This window comes from Ammospiza caudacuta, chromosome 14 (genome assembly GCF_027887145.1).
Source record: "Ammospiza caudacuta isolate bAmmCau1 chromosome 14, bAmmCau1.pri, whole genome shotgun sequence".
NCBI classification, from domain to species: Eukaryota; Metazoa; Chordata; class Aves; order Passeriformes; family Passerellidae; genus Ammospiza; species Ammospiza caudacuta.
Window position 1 is genome coordinate 7,907,419 of NC_080606.1, and position 25,885 is coordinate 7,933,303.

Genomic DNA, 25,885 nt, shown 5'->3' on the forward strand with positions numbered 1-25,885 from the left:
GCAGCCACCTCAGGAGCGACACAGAGGGTGGGGGAGCAGGAGGAAAGCAGGAGAGCAAGTACTGTGGTAGCCAAAGGGTGTCCCCAGTGACCAACCCCATCTCTTTGCTCCAAGTTATGATGATGGCACACACAGGTGGGTGGGTGGGCCTGAGGGTGGGCACCCACAGCTGTGCTGGGACCTCTGGGCAGGGCGCTGGGGAAGGAGGGTTTGGGAGCAGAGCTGTGTGGCTGGACCTCTGGGCAGCATCCTCACAGTGGGGTTTCTACCAGGTCAGCACAGACACGGCCCAAAAGCCTGTGGGGAGTAAATGGCTGCTCCCCCATGGGCATGGGTCTGCCCTGCTGCAGCACTGAGTGTGCCCAGGGACCTCTCCTGGGGCAGGAGGCAGCACAACACCACCAGCCAGAGCAGATCCCAGCCAGGACAGAGCACAGCTTTGGAATCACCAATGCCTCCCCCACTGCTGTCTGGGAACCGGTCCCAGCCACTGCCAAATGGGAGGGAAATTTACTTGTGAATCCCAAATTCTTGCTGGCTGCTAAGGCCAAAGCACAGCTCCATGTGTGTAGGGAGAGCAGTGCCCCTCAGAGCTGGGGTGTCACAGACAGTCTCTGGTCACAGCACTGCTGCTGGAGCAGGTGGCTAAGGGCAGCTCCTGTGCAGCTGCACTGCTCCCTGCACAGAGGCCAGGCTGCCTCCTCAGCACACACCTCCTCCTCAAGGTAGCTCTGCCTCAAAAAGCAGACTTTAAATTCCAATCTATCTCTCAGCTGCTGCCAGGGAAGACTGGCTGCCCTGCACAAACAAGCTGTCAGCAGCCCACCAGGGCAAGGGGTGGAGGGGCTCTGCTGGGAAGCAAAGTGTGGGAGAAACAGCCCCTTGCACTCACCCCAGCAGTGGGACCAACAGCTGATGCTGGGGTACAGCAATCCTGCCCAGGGCACAACCAGTCAAGAGCAGCGGGACACATTCCCCCAGCTGGGATTGACCCCTGCTCCTTGCAGGGGATGAGGGAATGCTGCTGTCCTTGCTCTCTATTCTCAGTGAAACATTTTGATTTTCAGAAGTACTAATCAAAAATCACTCTTGATTATGGCAAAAACAACCTCTGCTGAATTTTTTTTTTAATGCAATTAACAAGGGTGTATGGTAATTCCAAGCAATCTCGCTCTTGAGATTAAAGGAAAGCCTGCCAGGAAGCACATGAATAAAGCTTTAAGATGAGAATTTGCATAATGAAGACTTTCTCTTTGTGGAGGGACTGATGGTGGTTGTGTTTGAAACCTATTAATGGAAATGCCTAAAAGCCTCCACTAGAGCCAGGGCTCTGCTGTGCTGACCCGTGCAGTGCCCACGCTGCCCCCAGGCCCCTGCTGGGAAGCTCAGCCCCACCACAACCCCAGCTCTGCCCCCTCCTCCAGCCAGTGCCCCAGGACAGGCCAGGAGAGGCAGCACAGCCCCGTGCAAGCTGTGAAGTCTGCAGCTCAGGGTACCACACCTCACCTGGGCCCTGAGGCACAGCACAACACCGTGGCTCTGGGGCAGCTGCGTGAGAAGCAGGTGTCTGGTGCACCTTGATTTCAAGGCTTGCTAGAAATGATATGAATTATTTGGCAGTGGTACCCAATAAGCTCTACACCCAGCAGGAGTGATGGAGCTGGTGAGGAAACCAGACTGCAGCAGGCTCCTTCCAGCAGACATCACTGGCACCACGATGTGGGGCAGGGCCAGAAGGGATCCCTGGTGGGCAGGGGAGCCCTGCTGGGACCTGCCTGGCCACACTCTGGATGCCCAAGGGATGCAGTGCCCACCCAGCCTGCACATGCTGAGGGCTGCACAAAGGTCTGAAGGCATCTTCTCCCCACCTGCTGTGGAGGGACAGACCTGCAGCTTGCCTGCAAGGCACCTGAGGAAGCAGCACCACTCTGCACGCCCTGCCATGTCCCACAGCCCTGGGGAGCGGCTGGGGGCTCAGGCTGTGCTGCCATGGCCAGACCAGCAGGCCCCTCTGCAGAGACCAGACCAAAAACACAGCAGGGAGGAATTTTTCATCTGCTGCCCTCTTGCACAGCCTTTCCACTCCTCCACAGCAAGATTTAAAACCCCAGAGGGAAGCACCCTTGCCTTGTCTTTGCCAACAGCTGCATCTGGTCACTGGCTGGCACAGAGCCTGCTCTATTTACCAGCACAGAGGCTGCAAGGAACCCTGGAAAGCTGAGGGTCCCTGCCACAGACAGACAAACACCCCCCAGTGCCAGCAGCAACTCTGAACAGCTCTGAGGGAAAGCAAAGCCCATCCAGGTCAGCAGGACCAAAGCCAGGAAAGGCTTTGCACGGGGGTTTCCCATGGAATGCCTTGGGCTGGAGCTGATGGCCAGCTCTGCCCCATCCCTGGCTCCACAGCAGTGTTGTGTCTCTGACCCCACGTGAAACAAATGTTCCAGCAGCTCTTCCATCACAGGATGTTCCACACCAGGTAGTCCTGCTCTGGCAACACAAGATAATAAACAGTTTTCTTCAGTATGAGCACTCAAAGCTTTCCAGGGCTCTCTGCCATCTCAGACCATGGAGCAGGTGATGTTTTCTAAGCAACTTTAATATGATAGCTGTTGTTTGAGGTTTGTGTCAGAGGGCTCTGCCACAGCACTGCCAAAACCTGCTTTCAATTAGCCCCAAATCAATTGCACCCGGAGCAAAAGGCTGAACGGTTCAGAGCAGATATATTTAAGGTTCCTCCCCTTCTGGGCATGCCTGGCCCCAGTCCTGTAGCTGTGCTGAGGATGGGGTGATGCCCAACTCTCTGTGCCTGGAGTGGGTACCAGGACACTGCAGCCAAGGATTACGGGAGGGCAGGAAGAGTTCAGCCTGTCCCAGACCTCACAGGAGCTCTGCAAATTTCTGACTCTCTCTGGGAAAATGCCCCAGGTATAACCCTTAATAACTTAAAGGTATATAAGAAAGGGAGCTGGTTTTCCTTTCCACGTTCTTGCTGTTTGTTTGGGGATTTTTAAGGGAAGAACAAGGTATATACCTAAAGGGGAAAGGATGTGGACAGCATCATTATTTTATTCCCACGCCCCAACCACTTCAGAAGAGGTCAAGGGGAAATTAGCACTGAACCAACTGCACAGGATGAATGGTTAGATGACTTTCCAGTGATGAAAAAAACCAACAGTGTCACCCTGGGCTCAGGTTTGTCCCCACAGATGCTGTGTGCAGGTCTCTGGTGTGGACAAACTGGAGGGTGAGCTGTACCCCCATCCTGATGAGGAGCAGGAAAGAGCCAAGGCCTTTCCTGCTCCTCATCCACCAGCAAGAGGCTCCCAAGGAGCTGGGAGGGGACACAGCCAGGACAGCTGACCCCAGCTGAGCCAGGGATATCCCATAACATGGCACCAGCTCAGCATGGAAACCTGGGCAGGAGGAGGAAGGGGGGACGTTTGCAGTGATGGTGTTTGCCTTCCCCAGTCACTGTCACAGGTGATGGAGCCCTGCTGTGCTGGGCATGGCTGAGCCCCTGCCTGCCATGGGGAGTGGGCAATGAGGCCCTTGGTTTGCCTCACCTGTTAAACTGCCTTTATCCCAACCCAGGAGTTTTCTCACTTTTACCCTTCCAGTTCTCTTCCCCATCATGGGGGAAGTGAGCAAATGGCTGTGTGAGGCTGAGCTGCCAGCTGGGGTTTAACCACCACAGCTGCTTCCATGTTCTCCTGCTGCTGTCCACCCAGAAAGATCGCAATGTACATTCACATTAGCCATAAGATTTTTACTTACACATTAACTAATGGCTGTGAATTTGTCTATTGCCAAAGATGCCTGCTCATCAACCAAACAACAAATTGTGGCATGAAAGCATTTTGCTCATAACTCAGTGCAGGAACAACTGATGACAAAGTCAGTGATGCAGGAGCCCAAAGAAACTGAAAGAGGAGATGAAATGCTTATCACCTGATTCCCGGTGGAAAAAGATTGCTCTCATCAGATAAAGATCAAGAGGAGGTGCTGTAGTTAAAAGTAGGTAAATAGGGAATTACACAGTAAAAATGCTGGTTCATCACCTGGGGTGTGATGCTCCTGTCATACTGTGCTATTTAAAATCAGAAGCAGAGCAGCAGTGGGAGGAAGACTCGGGTAATGCTGACAGATGGAGCAGGGCTCTGGGAGAGCACGGGGGGCTCAGTTTGCTCCTGTGGCTGAGAGCATCTGTCTGCGGTGTCACCGCAGGGCTCCCGCCTGGCCACTGCTGTCCCCGCCTCCCCACAGCCCCTGCCCTGCAAACGGGAATGTTCGGGTCGGGTGCGAGGGCTGAGCGCCCAGCCCGTGCTGCTGCTGCCCGCACCCTCCTGGCCCACCCACACCCGCTGGGCTCCGGGAGCATCCCTGCTCCGGGTGGGGCTGCCATGGAAGGAACAGCACGGACACACAGCAGGGCGGGGGCTGCACCCTCCAAGGAGGCGGCACGAACAGAGATCTGCAGGAGATGGTTCTGAGCAGGTGGTGCCGGAGCTGGCGGTGATTTTTAACCGCCCAGCGGACGCTGTGAGACCACCCCCCGCCCCCGGCTCACCCACAGCGAGGGAAGCTGTGCCACATCCCCAGCCTTTCCCAACAGCTTCTCCTCAATAAGGTGAGTTTGCTCCTTGCTTTCACACAGGGGTCTGGAGAAGTCTCTGCAAAGGGGAGTTTGGGGTGTGTATCCAGCTTCTTCTGCTTCCCATGCCCAGCACAAGCTGCATCCCCATCACCTGGGGACCAGCTGCTGTATAAACAGAGCACTCTGTGCTATTCATGTGGCATGAAAGAATTTAAACATAAAACCATGCTCAGTGAGTTCAAAGAGAAGTCCAGCAACAGGTCTCTTGCTCTCTCTGACCCTACTTGGAGAGGAAATAGCACCAACACTTGCAAACCCAACTGTCTGCAAGCTGTTGTGGTTCTAAGATTTTCTCTATGAAAGCATAAATAATTCACTCAGTTAAGACCATCATTACAAAAAAGAAGGAATACACTCTCTTTTCAAATATATGTTTAACCTCACTTTAAAATGCTCTATTTTCTACACATGGTGAAAGACATGTTTGGGATCTGTGGGTGTTTTTAAAAGCATAATAAGGTCAAGGCTCAGTGCTGTCCTGGGGTGGGGAGGTGCTGGTTGGAAATAACACATTCCAGTTTCCTCAAATAATTACACAGAACTGCATGCCATGGGCTCAGTGTCTGCACAGGGCAAGGGATGGCACCAGCAGCCATAGCTGGGCCTGGTGAGTGGGGCCAGGCTGAACACCCACCCCAGGGGAAGCACCTGGGGCTGAAGCCAGACTGTGGCTGGGTCACAAAGCAGGGGCTCAGAGCAGGCTGGCAGCAGCTGGAAACAGAACACGGGATGGGATGGGATGGGATGGTTTTGGGGGGTGCAACCTCTTCTGCCCAGCACTGCATTGGCATAAGGCTGCATGGTGATTTTAGGTTGCACTTTAGGAGGAATTTCTTCACTGAAAGGGTGATGAAACATTGGTGATGAAACATGGCGATGGTAGAAGCACTGTCCCTGGAGATGTTTAAGAGACTGGATGTGGCACTCGGTGCCACTGTGTGGCTGACATGGTGACTGTTGGTCACAGGCTGGACTCAAGGACCTCACAGGTCTTTTCTGACCTAATTGATTCTGTGATTTTCTGGCCAAAAGAACTTCCAGGGTGAGAAAATGTGCCAGGGTGAAGTTGCACCACTTCTGAGTCTTTCTACTTGTTCAGGTTCTGTAGTGGAAACTCAGCAAAGCTCCGAGAGGAAGGCTGTGTTCCAGATGGCAGGAGGGGACCTGGGGAGGTTTTTACTCTAAATGAGTCTGCATTAGCCTGGCATTATTTTCACTCAGATTTTAGTGCCTGGAAAGATGACCCATGTCCTGCAGTAGCAGGAACACCTGATTGGAGGTGTCTGGTCACCACAGAGATGTCCCACCAAGCTGCGCAAGTTCAGCCCACAGTAAGTTCATACAGAGATCAGGCATTCCCCAAGTTCCTACCCCTACAAGAACGCTTCTGCCTGCAGACAAAGCTTTAGGGACACAGACTAATGTGCTGCTCAACATCTCATCAGCTATCTAACATCTGTTCTGCAGCACAAGCACCTCTTTTGCCATCCACAGCTGGGGCTGGAAACCTCTTCTGCTTGTTCAGCTTTTGCCTTCTACTCTCCCAGAGCCAGAGCTGCAGTTACCCCTGAACAACCAACCTGCAGCTTGATCTTCTGAAGCAGGATTTCAGTAAGATTATTCCAACTTTGGCAAGTTCTTTTCACCCAGATTTCTCCCATTTTGTGAATGGGCAAAGAGAGCATTTCAAAGGGTAAGCAAAATTCTGTGCAGCTCTCTTTCCCCAGCACTTGTTTGCTGGAGACAACCCTGCACCAGCCTGCAGAGCCTTCCAACAGCAGAATGCTGCTGTTCTCAGGGTCCCTCCTCCCTGTTTGAGCCACCATCTCCAAAATCTTGCAATGCCTCTGGTTTCACTTGCTTTGGTTTTTTACACATGTATGTGGTGATCACACCAGACCCTACAGCAACCTGGCCATCTCCTTCCCTGGAGATGCTGCTCATGTGCCTGGGAAACAGAGCTCACACTCAGCATCAGCTCTCTGCCTGTGGCCCCAGCTCTCCTCCCAAAATAAGTTTCTGGTTTTCCTAGACAACACTGAAAAGCAAAGGAAAAGGATTTTGGAGTGACTGCAAGGCAGTTTCATAAATATGCATTAGCATTAACTTCACCCCCATCACAGCAGCAGGCTGAGCTCTCAGAAGATCAAACCCAAAGCTGACCCTGAGCAGCTCCACTGAAATCCCTGTGAGTGCAGAGGCAGCGCTCACCTCTCTCTGTGCCATGGCTTGTATCAGGACTCTGCTTCCTTCTCAAAAACATTGTTCCCTCAGCAGTCACGTTCCTGTGCTCACATCCTAAATCACAGCTAGTGATTCCAGCATCTGGATCCCCAACTTTGAAGTTTCCCTTTCAAAGTCCTTTCATGTTCTACATTTTGATGTGCCACGTTCATCTTCTCCTGCTTTCCTCTATCTGAGCACTTCCCCTGATTGTGAATTGTATCAACCAGCTTACAAAGGAATTATTGCAAAGCTTTTCTCTTTGCCATCAGTGTTATGTAGTTTATTACGCATATGTTTTGTTGTTAGAGTGGCTTCAGAGGCAATGTCTAATAAAACCCCAATTTTTCCTTTAGTTAATTGTAAAGTTAATGCCTTAAACCTCCAGGAGGTATTCCTCCAAGAAGAAAACAAATCTGGATTTAAACCTAGTAGTTTTAAAGGTTTATTCTAGTCAGCTCAGGAGATCAATAGACACTTCTGTTTTATGTGCTTTAAGGGCTGAAACACTTGCAACAGATGAAGAAAAAAATCACATTTTTGTGGAGGGGGAAAAAAGCCCTCAAGAGTTAAACAGCAATTTCCAAGCATGTTTATCACTAGGCTGGTAGAAGAAAAAAAACTAAATACAAGTAGAACCATGGAAATTAATTATTTCCACAGTTATGTACATAAATATCTGAGCATGGCACATTTAATTAATGCATATGTGTTCAAAGATGAGAGATAATTTGTAAGAAAACCAATTTGGCTTCTCCTCCTTTGTCATACACACTGAAGACATTACCTAAGTAAAAATTATTCTTTAAATGTATTACTTTGACTTGCCACTGATACCTGGTAATTATAACTTTAATAACACAATAATGTATTATAAGAAAGATTTTTAGGAGCTTTATACAATGCTGCTATCTCCTTTAGTTTCTACAACAATGCCAAACCCAGCTTTCCTGTTGTACTCCAAATAATTCCTCCCTGCATCCCTTCTGGAATATCCATGGTGAGTGATCCTAGCAAGTGATGGGGCACAAAGACATGGGGTCACCTGGCACTGGCACCCCTGTTCTGCCAGCTGCATCCACAGCTGCCCAGTGCAAAAGAGAGTCCAGACAGCTGAAAACACCAGGAAAAGAGATGGCTCCTTCCTGCTTTGCCCATGCCCTCTGTTGGTGTGGAGGGGTGCAGGGGAGCCGTGCAGGGACTGCGGCCATCTGTGCAACAGTTACACCGAGCTAAGTGCACTGTGTGACACTGCCTTCTGCACTGCACCGTCTGATACTGCCCTCAGATTTCAGCAATTACTGTGATTGCTGCTGGGGGCTGTAGCCACATTCGGAGGGGAAGTGATTTGTGAGATGCTGCCGATGAAAACACGAGTGACAACACAGCCTGTCATGCTGAGGTGGCTAACCGCGCCTTGGAGAGTGAAGGTTTTCTTCAACCTTTTCTTAAAAAAGGTAAAGCACAAAACCTCTCCGTAGCCCTTCTGCCTTCTACTTTGTGCTCCCTCCAACAAGCCCTCAGATGTCAAAGTTGCCAGCTTTCAAAGAAAACACATCAACGCATTTCTGTACTGGCTTATGAGACTGAGGACAGGAGAGGGGAAAACAACAATTCTGGTAAGTTTCTTGCTCATCTCTTATTGTTTTCCAGAAGCATGTGGTTATCCCTGGATGACTCATAAACATGAAACATAACTACGTTCTGGAAAAAAGTCACAGATCTGTGAATTTAAAGCACCATGCAAGGTGCTGGCATGGGGAATGCCTGCTCTGGCTACAGCCAATAGGCTTTGCAGGGTGTTTGGTTTTCTCCACTACCTCAAAATACTTTAATGCTTCTGCCACCAACACCCTGGGAACAGGGCAGAGTTTAGCAGCACTGGCAAAGGGGCTGGGGCCCTACAAGCAGTGCCTGTTTCCAGCACTGCAGCCACAGGCAGAGGCTGTGGGCAGAGGCAGCTTGGAGGCACAGACAGATGTGGCACAGCTGTGTCTGACAGCCCAGACAGGGCACTGAAGCACACAGCCATCAATGAAGGGAAATGCACTAGAACGTGATCAAAGAGAAACCCAAACCCATTTTTTTCCAATTAAAAAGTCAAGTTTGCTCCTGCTTTACTGGACAGTCACAGACAACACACACATCAGTCTTGTGTCAGTAGTGCAGGTGGACCACAGTTGCAAGAATCACACTAGGTACTGATTTTGTTGTTTGTTATTCTTAGTTCTTGGTAATTTGTAAATCTCTCAGCTTCCAAGAGACTGAGCTGCCCACAGCCTGCCTTCAGCAGTACTGGAGTAGCTATTTCAGAACAAGAAGCCAAAAAAACCCAACAACCTGCTGGGGAACAGAGGCAATGCAGAAGCGTGATTTCTGTTGCTGCTGTTCTGAAGAAATGGCAGAGAATGCCCTGCCTGGGAAACCACTGCCTTGGCACCACCTGTTACCTTGCCGTGGGTACAGCAGGATGGCAGGGAGGCTGTGCTCAGGTGGGGAAGGGCTCCCAGGGCTCTCTCAGGGTGCTGCAGGGCTGTTCCAACACATCTGGGAGAGAGGGAGGGAGGAGCAGGCACCCATGCACGGGCTGGGATACCCGGGGGAGGGAGCAGAGGCCCGGGGAAAGGCTGTGCTGCACACCGGCAGCCCGGCTCGGTGTGCCCCGTGTGGCAAGGCTCTGCACGGGACGGGAGCCAGGAGCAGGGAACTCCCCCTGGCACAGTGATTGCCACGGAGAGGCAATTTAAAACAGTTCAGAGAGGAGACAAACTTAATGCTGTTCAATTACCTGTGAAGCCTCACGCTGGCAGGAATGATTTATGAATGTTTCAGTGAAATTTATTCTGATACGAACACAGCCAAGGATATTTAAGAGCTGGACTCTGCAGCCCAAGAGCTCCAAAACAGCATTTTTGTTTACCCACATTGCGAAAAACACAAAATGCAAATAGCTTTAGTACTGACTAACCAGATTTTTTTTTAACACAAAATCAAGATTTTATGCACTGTCTCAGCTCAGCCTGTCAAACTGAAATCCATCAATTAAAAATGCAGCCGCTAACCTGGTCAGCATAACCAACTCTGTACCACACTGTTACCATTCCAGGTGCACAAACAGGTAGGTGCCAAATGCAAACAAACTAATTCCAGGCTGACTCATGGAAAACCTAATCTATTACAACAGAAGAGCTCCTTGGGTTTCAGTTCGCTATCTGCTTTGATGCTGTTATCTTCTAACCAGTCTGTGCTTGTCGGGTGCCTCCTGGTTAATAACAGATTTTGTTTAGAAAAACTTTCCTGAGGTTTTTTACATAATTCTTGTATATTTCCTCTGTATAATCATTAGAAGGACGTTTCTTTTGAATTCAAACACACAGCTTTTTAAAAGTACTGTTGAGTTTTTTTAAGGAGACAAAGAGTTGTGGTAAACTTCGCATTGACTTTAATTTCTTCCTTCCTGCTCTCCTAAAAACAGTATTTAATTTTTTCCTTCCTAGTTGCTGCTTAGCTGGGAACGATTTCTGGGTTAGACTGTTCTGATCTGCAGAAATAACAGCGGGACAAAAAAAAGAGTGAGAATACAACCAGCAGCCCGACAAATTTGGGTCACACAGAGAATCCTCTAATCCAGCAGCTCAGCGAGCAGACAGACAAACCCAAACTCCTTTGGCGGTGACTCCACGGCTACCTCTGTTTAGGATTAACTGAGCCCCAGGCTGCTCCAGGGCATTATACCTGCGGTATAGCGCTTCCTAAGCATCGCTGTCACACTGTCACCCGAAGGCAGCCGCGATGCGTCCGTCAGCAGCGCTGTCACTGTCACCTCAGGCAGGCTGGAGCCGCCCCACCTGCGGGCACGGCTGCGGGCCCGGCCCCGCGGGCAGCGAGGGAGCCGGGGCAGGGGCCGGGCAGAGCCCAGGGTGGGGGCGGCAGAAGGAGGGGGACAGGGACGGTCTGCGGCCCGGCCTGATGCACCGGCTGGCACCCCGCCATCGCTGCGGGCTCGGGGTGCTCTGCGCAGGGTGGGGCCCGAAGGAGGCAGCCCCCTTCCCGGGGCGATCCCGGGGCTGCACCCTCCCAGCCGGGGCCTCTCCTCGGGGAGCGTCCCTCCGGCCCCGTGAGACCCCCCGGGGAAGGCTCCGTGCTACCGGGGGAACATCCAGCCCGAGAAGCCGCCACGGCGAGGGGGCCGCACCGCCTGCATCCCTGGCGGACAGCATCCCTCAGGGGCAGCATCCCGCGGGGTGACCCCGGCCGGGGTCCGCCGTTCCTGGGCCGAGCCCCGTGCCGCGATCATGCGCGCAGCTCCCCGCGCCCCCGGGCCCTGTCCCCCGGGCCGCCCCCTCCCGCCGCGCCCAGCCCGCCCCAGCCCGGCCCGGCCGCCCTACCTGCGCCCAGCAGCGCGGCGAAGGCCAGCAGCAGCCCCAGGAGGCGGCGGCCGGCCATGGCGCGGCGCGGCTGCGTCTGCCGCGGGCTCGGCTCCCGACTCCGCCGGGGCGGGACGCGGCCGTGAGGGGCGGGCGCTGCGCGCCCCCGCCCCCCGCCCTCCCCGCCGGGCCGCGCCCCCGCCCGGCCCCGCGCAGCCCAGGGGTGTGTGCAGGGGACCCGAGGGGTGTCTGCCGGAGACCCGCGGGCCCCGGAGCACGACCGAGTGCCGGCACCCGCCGCCGTTTGCCGAAAGCGCGGCCCCGGCGCGCATCCTTCCGCCGCATCGGCATCAGTGCCGCATCTGCTCGCCCGAGCGGGGAGAGGCGGGCGGCAAACAGCGATGGGGGACGCGCAGGGAACGAGGGAGGGTTTGGGACTGCCGCTGTCAGCCCCGGCACCGGGGGAGCCCCGTGTGCCCGCCGCCCCGGGCACGGACGGCCGCGCGTTCCCGCTGGGATGGGGCGGTGGCGCGGCTGGGAGCTGTGCCCTGCTCCGGGGACAGTACAGAAGTACAGGGGAAGGAGCTGCCGCAGTTTCACCCTTTAATGCCAGGTGTTTCACGTGGAGGTTACGGAGCTATGGAATTGTTGGCTGGAAGCGACCTCTGGAGGTCTCCAGCCCAAAGGCCCCATCGGAGCGGGACCCATGGACACCAGGTTACATCAGCCACAGCCACCTGTGAAAACCTCCAGGGCTGAAAGCTCCCGTGCCCCCCAGAGATGACCAGTGGCCATGCTGTTCACTACCTTGGCAAGAAGATTCCCCTGGGTTCAGGCTACCCCTCCCACTGACCCTTTAGCCATCACCCCCAGCTGTGTGGGCTCTGGCGCGTTAATAACTGCGCTTGAGTAGCTGCAAACTGCCCGTAGATTTGCCTCAGCCGCCTTCTCGCCGAAGGAAACAAGTTACTCCTTGTGCGCCGGCTGCTGGACCCTCTTCTCTATGGCTCTTTTGAACGGGGGTAGGAATTTGTTTATAACAGGGTAAACATCTTCTTTGTGATATTTATAGGTAATTTTGCTGCAGAAAAGGGGATGAGGATGCAGCCTATTTTTAGGAGGTATTCCTGAAGCTTTACTGGGGACTGAGAGGCTGAAGATGTGTCTGGGTCATCGTAGTCCCGTGTCACGTCCCAGCATGGTACACGCTGCTGTTCGCGGCTGCTCCAGCCGAGTGTCAGGACCGCCTTGGGTCCAGAAAGCCCTTTTGTTGTCCTCGGTGGAAACATTACCTGAAAAGACAGCAGGCAAACAGACCATGATGGGGCGGGGGGCAGGGAGGGGGTCCAGGCCCCTGTAGAAGCGCTTGGGCTGAAGGATGCGGTGGGATAACAGGATTTCTGACTTTCATCTGGGCACAGAGCAAACTGCAGGCTCCGCTGTGCCTTGCCTTGTGGGGGCAAGATCTTTCACACCCACACTGCGCGCGTTTCTGTGAGTTTGTGTGGTTGGGCACGCTGGTATTACCGGAGCTACAGACTCCTGTGTGCTGTGCGGTTCTCTGCTCCTGCAGCACCCGAGGGGGGTAACGGGTCCCAGATAAGAGAAGCCGTGCTGGAGAAGATGCACTTCAGCTCCTACACTTGGCCGTCTGTACATCCACGATATTGCGTCTCTCTCCCTGTTTATACAAAGCGAAATTCAGGACTACAGTCCCGTTACGTGTCAAACTAAAGGAAACTAGCGGGACAGCATTTGTACCTTCCCAGCCTGGTTCCCAATAACCTCTCCGTGTGCTATTTGCATTTCAATGGCTTTCCAAGCCTCCGGTAATTGTTGGGGGAGGAGGCGGGTAAAAAGGCTATTATTATATTAGCGTTGGATCAGCTTTAGCAAGCCTGAAGGCATGAGAGAGCATCGTGCAGCTGATGCAACCCGTGACAGTACATTGTTTGCCGTTCTGTGTGAGCCTGGGGTGTGCACCGATGCCTGGGAGTTGATTCATAATTACAAAGAGATGTATGAATGTAGCTTTGAATGGGCAGGAAGGCAGCAGCAGCGCTGCGCTCCGGAGCTGGAGGGAAACAGGGCGGCACGAACCAGGATTTCGTATTGGAATCGAGCATCTGGCCAAAGCCCCGGCATCCAGGGGTGCCAGCCCTGGCTGGCCGTGCCCAGCTGGAGCTGGGCTGCGTGCGGCAGGCACAAGTTGTGTCTTTAAGGAGGCCGAGCCCAAGGCAGCTGGAAAGCCTGGGCCCCGGCCAGCAAGTGACTCAGCATCGCCTGACCTGTGCCCGGGAGCCGAGGCTATTCTTGGTTCAGGCTGTGTTTGAGGCAGCTGAGTTTAAATGGTTCCAAATTACAACACAGAGGATGTGTTGTGAGGCTGGAGCCTGGAGCACAGCGTGTTGTACGGCTGCCGTCTGCCCGCGGATCGCTCCGAGCTCCTCGGAGCTGTGACCTTTCCGTTTCCTGCTCCTGAGCGAGATTAAAGCTGTAATATTTAAACAGGGGAATAAACAGTCATCAGAGAAACTCTCCGTGGAAAAATATACTCGCTTTCTATTATATTTTAACAGGTGTCATATTCAACTCTTCTTGCTCCCTCGGCTTAGCACACTTGTTTTGTAACTGAGCCAAAATATGGGAAGGAGAAATGCTGATCGGGACAGGTAATACTGGATCACACAAAAATCTGAATCTTTTCCATCTTAAGTCTATTCAAATAATTTAGCAGGCTCAGAACATGTTATATCTCAGAGCCCCTCACAGCCGCTAATCAATTACCCTCGGGAAGTGATGGACCCATAAAAGGCATCAATTTAGCTACTACTGAAGTGCTGCTGTTTTAAAAGCAGAACGAGCTGTCATGTAGCAATGCACAGGCTTGCCACACCGTTATCTGAGATGGAAAATGAAAATACACAATTTAAAGCGAGTAATTTCAGGGGCTGAACTATGTTTCGACCTTAGTCTATCTCCGGCCTGAGATATTGTTTTATGGCAGTATTTTCAAAAAGAACATTTGTTTTTAAAGTTAAAAAATATTATAATCTGGGGGGAGGGGAGGGAAGATTTTAAATTATTTAATGAAGCTGCAATGCATTTGGCCAAATTTTCTAGATGCCTTGTTTTCTAAAGATTTGATTAAAGTTATGATCCAAGAGGTTCCTTAAAAAACAAAAAAAGGCAAGCAGTAGTAGGAGCTGCGAGCAGTAGTAGGAGACAGATGAGAGCTGCGAGCAGTAGTAGGAGATAGATGAGAGCTGCGAGCAGTAGTAGGAGATAGATGAGAGCTGCAAGCAGTAGTAGGAGACAGATGAGAGCTGCCAGCAGCCTGCCCCACGCAGCATCCCGCGGCTGCAGGACCGGAGGATGGATATTCCCGGGTTCCCCAGCTGCACGCCCGTGCCGAAGGAAGGAGCAGTTTTCAGTGGGTTTTCCCGAGCAGTGGGCTGGCCACGCTGCCGGCCCTGGTGCCGAGCCAGAGCTGACATGCAGCAGCCTTTGCTCTGCGGTGCCAGCGCAGGAGCCGCTCGGGGCTCCGCACCCGGCTCGCTCAGCCCGCGGCGCTCCGGGCTGGGCGCGGGGAGCTCCCGGTGGAAGCCACGGCTGAGCAGAGCTCCCTGTGAACAGCCTTACCTGCTCCTCACTGCTGCCAAGTGTCGAGTGCTGCTCGGTGTAACCCTCTTCCCAGAGAGCCTCCGGTCTGTTTCCTTGCAAAACCGATGCATTGGGGAATTTTTGTACAAGGTAATTTTAAGTCTTGTCGGTTCTCTGCCAACACTGGCTGTCTAGACTACTGCTATAATCAAAGGTGAGAGGTAGGTTCCTAATTACAGTTAATCACACCCTAAAAGATGCCTTGTCTGTGTGGAGAGCGCGGGCACCTTTCAGAGGTGAATGAACTGGGTTTGACTGTTCCCTGTTGTGTGCTGGGTCTGCCGGGGAGTGCAAACAAACGCCTCACCTTGTGTAAATCAAATGCTGCAGCCGCACTCTCTTAAAGGAGAAATGTTAGTAGTGCTCGGATGGACGTTAACTAGAGAGTGCAGTTATTTTTGGTCAGTCCCCTGGGAGCACCCGCCAAGCATTTTCTCTCATTTCAAACCTGGTTGTTCCTGCTGAGAAAGTCTGGGTCAAGGTGAGTGCCTGGCTCTTCCTCGGCTGTCTGTGCCATTTAAAAGGGAAAGAGGAAAGGAAGCCGAGCAGCAGGCTGGGTGTGAGGAGTGGTGTACTGCTGCAGGGCTGAGAACAGGACTGCTTGGTATGGTTTGTACTGATGACATGCAGGTACCCAACCATCCATGTACATGTTATATTGAAACATAAATTAAACGGAGCAAATGAATTCTGGCGTCATTCACTGCAGGATGACAGCCAGTGGGTTAAACCAAGGGGTTTGTGCACCTGTCTGAAACTGAGGCAGCAGCACAAGCTGTGGTTTCTGTGTGAAAAGTTTCTGAGAGTCATTAAAGCTGTTGTGTGGACAGAATCAAGCATCAGTGTGGGGACTTGAGCATCAGGTGGAGCTGGCTGTCCCCTTCTGTGGGAGCAGGAGTGGATGTGCACGGGGATGGGCTCTCAGGGTGCCACATGGGAGCTGCCATGGCCAGGCTGCTCCTCTCCCACTCCCCAGCTCTGTGTGTCTGGGAGCACCCTGGTCTGGAGCCAGGCACTGCTGCCTTTTGTCAGAATAATAACTGTGATCTTCCATGGAAGGCTGCTGGGCTCAGTTCACATCCCTTGCAAATGCCTTAGGAACTCATATTTGTTCTCTGGATTCCTAAAAAGCAGACAAACCTGGTGTGTTCTGTGGGTGGTTTTTGTTTTGTTTTGGTGGTGGTTTGTGGGGGGGCTTGTTTGTTTTTATTTGAGTTTTTGTTTTGGTTTTTTGTGGCGGTTTCGTTTGGTTTGGGGTTTTTTTTGTTTGTTTGTTTGGTTTTGGGGGCTTTGTTTTGTTTTTTTTTTTTTTTTTTTTTTTTTTTTTAATTTCCACCAGGGACAGAAATTGCTGGCTGGGAATCTGAGGCCTGAACCCAAAAAAAACCCCATGTCTCAAGAAGCAGTGTAACTGCTCTGGCCAAGATTTTTGTTTTTTCTTAGCCTACTCCAGAAGTCTGCAGAATCCAAAAGGGCTATAGAGTGTAAGGTGACGTTCAGTGCATCAATGAACAGCTGTAAAAAAGCTTTTCTGCCTTTCCCAGCAGTTAATAACTTCATTGCACAGAACTTAGTTTTTCAGAAAGACCTAATGTGATTTTTGGCTGACTGAGGTGAGGACTGCTGAGGAATGTTCATAGTTACAAGTGGGGAGAAGTTTTTTTTTACGGGAAAAACCCCAAAACCCTCAGACAAACAAGCTTGCTTTCACCAAAGTCTTTGTTCCTCTTGCTGAGAGTGTGCAGCATTACCTGAAGTAATAAAACAGTGCATAAAGCAGCCTTATTTGGACTGAGAAGTGTGGAAATTGGAGTGCAGAACAGGTAGTGCCAGGGCAGCCAAGGTGTCTGTGTGGGGTTTTCCCTCAGACTGGACAGGGCTGATTTATGTGCCTGGGTTCGTGAAGTGGCAGAGAGCAGGTACAGCTCAGGGCTGACACTGCCTGGGAGCAAAGTGTGGTTGTTGCCAAGTTTTGGATGCTGGCTCTTGCAGAAGAGAGATGAGTCTGTCTTCTTGGCTCATAAACCTAAGGGAGACTTATCACAGCTAAATTGTACATGTCCCTTGGGAAGGCTTTTGAGGCCAAAACCATTAAAACCCCCAGATTCTTTCATCTAAATACAGTCCTAGAAAATTACCACAGTCTCAATCTAATATGCACTCTCCCTTGGACAATGTTACCCTCTTTTGTAAATAAAGGTTTGCGTGTTTACTCATTCTTCTACCTGCAATGGAAAAGTTCCAATGAATATAATAAAAGTTATGTACAAAAAGGGAAACTAACATTTTATTCTTAAGTTATTGCATGTGGGTTGTTTGGGTTTTCTTTAACCACAGCACAAAATTTTATAATAGGGCAGTAATTTTATAGCAAATATTGTTACAGTTTCAAAGTCCTGTTGAAAAGCAGTGTGTGACACTCATATGTCACGTTCTTTGTGAATCTTCTGTAAATGAGGGAGTTAAGAACCCCAAGTGCTGGAGAGGAAAAATTCTTCTCAGAATGCACAGATGTTCCCTAGCTGGGACCATTCCTCACCACAGGCTGGTGATCTCTACCACATTAGCTGGACAGATATGAATTTGATGCTTTTAATTTAGTATTATAGGGATGATTTTCTTTTTATCAAACTCTGGGGACAAATAAGTCCCCAGAGTTTGATAAAGTGCTGTTACATGTGACTTAAAACTAGGAAAAATTGTTAAAATTTCCCACTGTTTCTGTTGTGCTTGAGCTGCTCTCCACCCCCTGGGGTCTGTGATCTGACCCCTCCTCGTGGCCCTCATGGTGACACGAGTGGAAGGGGTCACTCAGCCTACTCTTGAATGAGATTATCTGCTGACAAACCCAGTTGTTTCTACTGCTGATGCCACAGAGAGGTTCTCCAGGTGCAGCAGAACTCCAGGGCTAGTAAAAAGCAGAGCTGGTGGGTGTTTAACTGTTGACTTAATGAACAGAGAGAAATCTGACACTATTTTGACACATGCCTGAAGTGATGCTGTCTTACACTCCTGCGCCTTTGAATTTTGTTCCTGTCTTCATTTTAACTCTTTTCCCTCTCACTGTTGCTGTATTACAATGCTTTCCTTCTCCCCTTCCCTCCCCCTATATTCCTTAACATCTTCATGATTTTGGGGGAAATTAGCAGCCCAGTCCTGGTCAGCATCTGAGCAGTAACAAAGCAGCTGAGATGCAAAAAGGCAGCAGAGCAGGCTGACACATCAGACAGCCCTCCAGCTGCTGGGAGGTGATTGCAAAGCATAAATAAACCCTGCCTGCAGTGGAGAGCAGAACCAGCTCCTCAGCAGCACAAGCCTTGGCACAAAGCGTGTGAGTGCACAGATGTGTTCAAGTTTTGTCCTCAGCTTGTCAGTCCAGGTGCTCTGGGCAGGCGTAGAAGGGAATGGTGCTAAACATCTGACAATCAAAACAGACTCTTACTGCTGGATCATAGTACAACAAGCAGCTTTCATGCCCAGACAGAATTCCCACTGGTGTCAAAGGTTTTATTTCCACTGAGAAATTGGTAAGCGCTGTGGATTTTGGAATATTATCAACATTAAAACAACAGTCTGGACTGTGTTTTCCCTGCTGTTGTCATGTGAACCACTTAGGGGTGACTATGAGTGTAAGTCTCTGGTCCTGTTTAATTTCGTTCATTTGATGGCAGAATAGCTGTCTGCTCTGTTAATTAATTTCTCCTGCTGTGCTTGGGTCTTTCACGCAACACTGGGGAAAAAAAAGGTCTTCAGGAGTGAGACAATGTAGCACAAACCCACAAAAGTTGTTAGAGGGACCCAGGAGAGGTGAGAGGTTTGGAAAGGCAGATTTATTGTTTAAAAATGGTTTTCCCGTAGAACACAAGCGTGTGTGTCACTGCAGAGTCAGTGAGCAGAGCACTGAATGGCAGCAGTCTGCCTGACCTGCAAACTGGAAATTCACTACAAAATTCTGTGATAATTCACTATAAACAAGTTCATAAGGGATGGGGAAGCTCTCTCCCATTCAAAGCTGCCACACCTTTTTACCACGGGGATGAGATTTGTGCTGTCTCCTGCAGCTCCACTCTGCGCTCCTCACTCCTGCTGTGGTCAGGCTGGGAGCAGTTCCTTGCAGGTGAATAGCACTGATGATAATTAAATTTTCATTCCACATCTTGAGCCAACTGCAGAAGTGTAAATATTGTTACTGCTGTTTTACAGGTGAGGGGAAGGCGTGTGGGGAGGAATGTGATTAGTCTGGAGAGCTCAGCCCCATGCTCTCACTGTGAACTCAGAGCAGCTTGCACTGAGGGGAGACCTGAGAGAGGCTGAAAAAAAAGAACCCCTGTGTTATTGCTGCTCTGTGAGAGGCTGCGGGCCCCAAAAATCATAGAATGATTTGGGTTGAAAGGTACCTTTTAAAGGTTATATAGTTCAGGCTAAACATCAGGTTGTTCTCAGCCCCATCCGACCTGACCTTGCATGCTTCCAGGGATGAGGCATTTCCCACCTCTCTGTGCCAGTGTTTCTACACCCTCACTTTAACTAGATGGAAGGAAAGGAAAATCCTTTCCTTGCATCTAGGTAAAGTCAACTCTTCTAGTTAAAACCATTACCCCTTGTCCTATCACAACAGCCCCTGGTAAAATGTTTGTCTCCATCTTTCTTGTAGCCCCTCTAGGTACAGGAAGATGTTTTAAAGTCTCTCTGGACCTTATCCCTCTGGTCCTGTTCCAGCAGGTCCATGTCCTTGCTGTGCTGAGGACCCCAGATCTGGACAGAGTGTTTCAGGTGCTGCTTTCCTGGCTCCATGCAGAACACCACCAGCTTTGGTTTGTGTGTCTGAGCTGTGGCATGTCTGGTGTGGTGGGCAGTGCTGGTGGGGCTGTCACAGTGCTCTTTTCCAGCTGTTGGAGCCAACACTCACCACAAGTCTTTCCTTCTCAGCATCTCTCATAGCCTGGCTCAGTGCTTGGCCCCTTGCTGCTGCTTGCATGAAGAGTATGGGATGGTCTTTGTGTCTGGCATGTTTGTGTGTGTTGTGGCTCTTTGGAAGAGCTCAGTGCTTTGAGCCTACTGTTTTCCAGATGCAGTGTCTGCCATGCCTCTTCCTCCTGGTGCTGTCCCTGGTGGAGTGTTTGCTACATCAAAGCCCAGTTTGTGCTGCAAGCCCATGATTTCTCTGGTATATTTACACTTGTAAAGGAAGATTTTTTTTTTTCCCCCTTGTAAATATCACGGCACTTCTGTTGCTTGTGTGCTGGCCCATCTGTGCACCATTTTCACTTGTACTGACTCATGTTTACAGAGTAGTAAGAACTGTCTAAAAGCGTTTCAATTTCTTAGTTAGAGTGGGGCCATTTTGCTTGCCTGCTTAGCTTGGAGGCAGATGTGTGCTGGGGTTTCTTTTTCCTAATGACATCTCTGGACTCTATTGAATTGGCAAAAACTTTAATTAAGTAATTTTCACTTTTCAGTTAAGATTTTTCGAGACTTCCTGTGTTTCTAGGGCTTGTTCTCTGCAGCCAGGTGTGCTTTCTGCATGGTGTGCACCCCCTCTGAAAGCGGTAACAACATCTTTAGCCTGTCATAAGGTTTCAACTTCAGATATTCCTGAAGAAGGAAGCTTTAGGTTGTTCATGCAGGTTACATTCAGCCCCCTTGCACTGTGCTGTGTTCTTTATCATGAGTGATCACATACTCATTTTCTCCAGTTCTCTCTCACTGTAGAATAGCCCTCTATAGAGACACCTCTGGCTGTTCTCAGAGTAGACAGAAGCTCTTTACTGAGCTGCTTTTGAACATTTTGAACATTGTCTTTGCTGCTCCATGTGCACCCAGGGTTACCTTCTCTGCCTGCAGGTCAGACCTTGCTCTGTGGCCAGGCTCATCACAGGCTCATTTCAGTAGCTGCTTCTCCTGTGTTCCCTGAGATGTCATGTCTGTGTCCTGCTCAGCTTGACCTGTCTCCAGCTCTCTCCTGGCCTGGTACCCCAGAGAACCTGCAGCAAAGGGCACGTTTGCAGTGAAAGCTCTGCAGGCCCTGGAGCTGCAGAGGTGTCCTTGGTCTCTGCTGGATTCTGTGTGTGTCCCCTCACTGCTGTGCTCACAGTGGGGCACCAGGCTTGCTCAGCATTGAGTTAAATATATGTGTGTATGCGTATGTATCTACATACCTATACATGTTTATATATATTAAAGCCTGAGGCTGAAAACGGCCGCATTGTGATCCTTCTTTCCCCCTGACAATATGAAGAGACATGTCTCGCAACAGTCAAGTCTGCCAGTATTTCAAAGTGCTGCTTTTAGAAGCATGGAGTTGTGAGAACATCTCAGTAAATTACAGAAAGACCCTTTTAACGGGGGCAAAAGAGAGTTTTTTTTCCTTAAATATATTCTTGGGAGAGACACAAGCCACTTCAGCCAAAATGAGAGTTTAGCCTGAGGCTGAATCCAGATGGAGAAATTTTCAGCCTAAACAATTAATTATAGATGAAGTTATGAGCAACCAAAACTGGAGTTTGTACAACAGTGTAATTACAGCAGCACTTTCAGCTCTGGAACACTGGCACTGGTGTCAGTGCAGGTTCTGGGGTGACTCTCAGGAAGGAATTGCAGAGCTGTCCTTCACCCCAGATAAACTCTGGCTTGCTTTGTTGAGGGAATAGGAGCAAACATTTCACATCAGAAATAATCTGCTGCTGAAAGATGAATTAACTGGTGACCTTCAGAGCACTGTCTTGTCTGTATTTGGAGTTTACCCAGGTCAGGTTTAACCAGGCTATTATGTTCCAGTTGCACGTGGGAGGTTGTGATGGAGAGGGAGCCTTCTGTGACAGGGAACAGCTCAGGCAGGAGGAAGGGGATGGCAGAGATTAATGGGGCTGCATCCTGCTAGCAATATCTCCATCTGAGCAAGGCTTTCCTGGGAAAATGGAAGGTAACCTCCTGCTGGTGGAGGCTGTCTGTTGTGAAAGAAGATCCTTGCTTAGGAGGGAGAGCACATGGAGGCTGCAAGTGTGTCCTGAATGAGGGATTCCTCATGGAGATGCTCATACCACACACAAACACGTTTTAGAAACTTGCACATGGGGAAATAGTCTTGACTCTGGCTGCTAAATTGAGCTGCTTGTGAACCCTTTCAGCAGCAGAGATAGTGCTGACAAATAGTCATCTTTGGTGATGAAAGGAGTGCAGGTGAGAGGAAATTTTGTGGGAGGAGATCCTGCTCTGAATTTCTTGTGGAAACCATAATTATGTGATTCCGTGTAGAAAGGTATGAGGGTTCCCAGTGAAAGCTATGAAAAACACTCAGGGAAGCAGCCTGCAGATGAGGCTGCTCATTCAGACCTTATCTATTCATGTGGGAGCTGGAAACCTTAGCACTCTGCCTTATCTGCTCTCCCCGGGGAGATCAGTGCGGAGAGAGCCTGACCTCTCCCTCAGTGTTTCGAATCAAACCTGCTGTAATAGTGCCTTTGGTCATGCACTGCCTCAGTCTCTTAATGAAATAATCTTTTTCCCTGCCCTTGTGGGCAGAAATATGTCTTGCCCAAATTCCAGCTAAGTGATACCTGGAGGATAGCTGTAACTGAGCAGAGCAGTGGCAGGAACACCCTCCCTCACTCCCCGCAGGCTTTCCCTGCAGGTGCAGAGCTCGGGATCTGCAAGGCAGTGGAAGTTTTTCCTCTCTCACTGGGGCAGTTCCTATGTTTATGAAGAGGATCCCTGTTTTCCTTTGCTCCTGGGCTTCTGCAGAGTTCCCTGCAGGTTTAAATTAACTTTGATTCAATGTTTATTAAAAGCAGTCAGTGCAAGGAGAGTCTCAGATCTGGAATGGATGTTCTCCAAAAACAAGAGCACCTCGGTGCCAGCACAGGGGTATCCACACAAACAGCTCTCAGCCAGAGCTGGCCAGAATCTGTTTTGCTTTCTCACACTTGGAGCTGGGATATTTTAAAGGATATCAAGCAGTAAATGCTGCAAAGGGGAAAAATTGTTGCAGACTGTATTTGGCAGGAACCCAGCAAAGATAAAATACCATACGTTCTGTGCAATGAGCTCCTACATAAATGATTCATTCACCAGAACACAGCTGGGGTCAATGTCTTCTATTTGAATAGCCCAAAGTTATGCAAATATTTTATGTGGATTTTCTAAAAAAGAAAGAAAAATAAAAGACAATATATAATGTTCCAATAAAAAAGCTCTTTATCTAAGTAACTTTTAAGAATCAAAATCCTACAAGAACAGTGTCACTAAGTTATACACATATATACAGCAGCAAATGACAAGATATGCCCTAGAGATGCAAACTATGAAAAGATTGCTTGTTTTCCTTTGTTTTGCCAGCCAAGTCTGTGTTACAAATTGTGTGTTGTGGAGATCACACTATTTTAAAATATCAAACTGCTAATTAAAGAAACTACTCAAGGAAACTTTCCAGTAGAACAATGTATGCTGTGGGATAATAGTAGTCACTATTTCTTTAATGAGTTTCTTGCCTAACCAGAATTTCTTACAATACATTCAGTGCAGCCATTCAGTTAGATTATTATGAATCACATGTGTATTATTTCTGATTTGGTATTAACATAAAAACTTCTGATGAACCATAGTATTACAAAAACAGGTCTAGTGTACAGAATGGCAATATCATTCCTGCTGATAAAAGTCTGGAAATTAAGGTCCTTTATGCAGCAATACAATTTAATGTTTTAGTTTCTAGACTTAATTTGCAAAGGTGCTGGGAAACTACAGGTCCAGCTGAAGCCAGGAAGGGCAAGGGTGTCTGTGGATGGTCAGGTATGTCAGTCCACAGCTTGAGCATTGCTTTCTGTGGGATCTGAATCAGCAAAAGGTCATGGGAGGGAGAAACCTTTCTTGGTGGTGTTCTTGTAACATGGCTGGTTAGGAGAGCAACTTGAGATTTTCTTAAACACTTACATTTTGCTATATTGAAGGAATTTAGCACTGCCATCCAAGGAAACAGTGTGTACAAGACCTGTGAAGTGATGCAGGTAGAGCAAGTCAAGGAAAGAACTGTTTAGTTGTGTAGCAGAAATAAAAGTGGAGAACTGGAGAACATAAGATACCTCTTAAATCCCCTCTTCCCCATTCTGTGAGAGTATGGTGGTGAAGATACTCCTTTCAGGTTCTGAATACAAGTTGACATAATGAGGTGATTTTCCAAAAATATTCCAAGAAGGTGTGTAGCTTTTTTTTTTTTTTTAGTGGTTTGTTGGTGGTATCTAGGTGCTTCATTTGGTATTCTTGAAAATCCTTCCTTCCTTCTAAAGAGCTTCTCTAGTGTCTATTTTATTTTCTCTGGTGAACAAGAATGACTCCTTGATCTCGGGTTTTGCATTTGCAAATAGCCATTCTTTGTATTCCCCTCAGATGAAGAGAGCAAACAACTATTTAAAGCAAAGAATGCAAGAGCTTGTGAAGTATAAAAGTGAGCTTTTCCTCCTCATCTGTTTGGAGAGGTTACCAGGCATTGGATGAGTAGTCCTTGATGAGTCCTTGGTTTGAATTGTAGCATCTGACCACACAGCCACATTCCACCTGTGGGAGGATTGTTCCCCATCTGCCTTAAAAATCTCTCTTGTGGCCTCTGAATGATTTAGGCTTTCCTTTATCATCAGATGAAATGATAATTCTCATGTTGGGATAATGGCTTTGGATGGTTCATGCACAGCAGGTCCTCACCCTCACTCTGTTATTGCCATGACTTTCACTCATTGGAGCCAGACTTGGCTCTGGTGTTTAACAGGCAAGCCAAAATCTCAGTCCAGTCACTCTGCCCTGAGCAATTCCAAAATGTGGGTTGGATGTAGATTGTCTCTGCTGAGCAAATCATTAGTCAGTGTTTTAAGAAGCAGATAATGGTGAGACTCCTCCATCACAGAAGACAAATCAGGGAAGAAAAATGGAAAGGCTCAAAGACCAGTATACCTGTCTGCCCTCACTGGAGCCATCTTCAGGTGGCCTCTCTCCTCTCAGTGTGGCAGGCAAAGCATTGGATCTGAGAGTTACTGCTCTGGGAAGCTGCTGACATCTGGATGGTGGAAAGTGTAGAGTGAGAAGTTGGTGAAGGGCAGCAGGGGACCACAGAGTCCCTCCCCACTGCCCATGGACTCCCTTGTTGTCCTTTGTTTAGTGATGGTTATTCCTGCACCTCCTCAGATGCCCTCCCTCTCCTGCCTTCCCAGGCATTGCTCTTTGCATCTCAGTGGATTTATTCTCCTCCTTATCTAATTTTAATTAAAGCTCCTATCTCCCCCCACCACATAATCAACTGAAGAAAAATGAGCTGGTAAGTCATTGTTTTTACCACTTTGGCAGCAAACAAATGTTATGTCTGGCATGCTCGGCACCAAGTCAGAAAATGAATCAGCAGCTGTTGTGACAGAAGCTTTTTCCTGAATGGGGAAACAGAGAAAGAAAGAGAACAGGCCAGGGGGAGGTTTGTGCAGTGGGCACTGCCAGTCCCCATCACCATGAGGAATGTCTCTGCCCTTCCCTGGGGAGGGTGGCCCTGGAGAGGCCCCCTCAGCCCAGCATGGGGCCAGGAGGAGCTGTTTGTCACTGGGCTGGGTGGGCTCTGATGGCCCTGGCTGTGCCTGGGAGGGGAGCAGGGGATGGGGTGGTTGAGGGAAAGCAAGAGTGACCCAAATCTTTGCAGGCCTTCCTGAAACCCCACTTCAGGCAGGCAGGCAGGCAGTGAGAGTCCATCCAGATGCATGGAACAGGAAACACCTATTTGTCCTGGATGGCACTATGGCATGCTTTGTTTTGTGCCCATCCATGGGAAAAGCATGAAGTATTTCTTTGTGTCTGGATGGACTTGGATAATACTGAATTGATTTAAGCAATAACCTTGTATGCATTATACACAGCATGCTGTGAGCTGCAAGGTCCTGGAGGAGAGAGTGGTTTATGGTACCCCTGATCACCCTCATCCTCTGTTTTACCTATTGGTTAACTTGTC

General features: G+C 49.7%; 1 protein-coding gene across 1 annotated transcript in view; it reads right to left on the reverse strand.

The window, feature by feature from the left end:
* CD99L2 (CD99 molecule like 2) overlaps positions 1 to 11,389 on the reverse strand; it is a 30,743-nt gene extending 19,354 nt beyond the window's left edge. The window contains exon 1 of the mRNA XM_058814062.1: positions 11,269 to 11,389. Coding sequence (XP_058670045.1) covers positions 11,269 to 11,326 — 58 coding nt within the window. The 5' untranslated portion in view covers positions 11,327 to 11,389. The remainder of the gene's footprint in view (positions 1 to 11,268) is intronic.
* Positions 11,390 to 25,885: the final 14,496 nt, after the last annotated feature.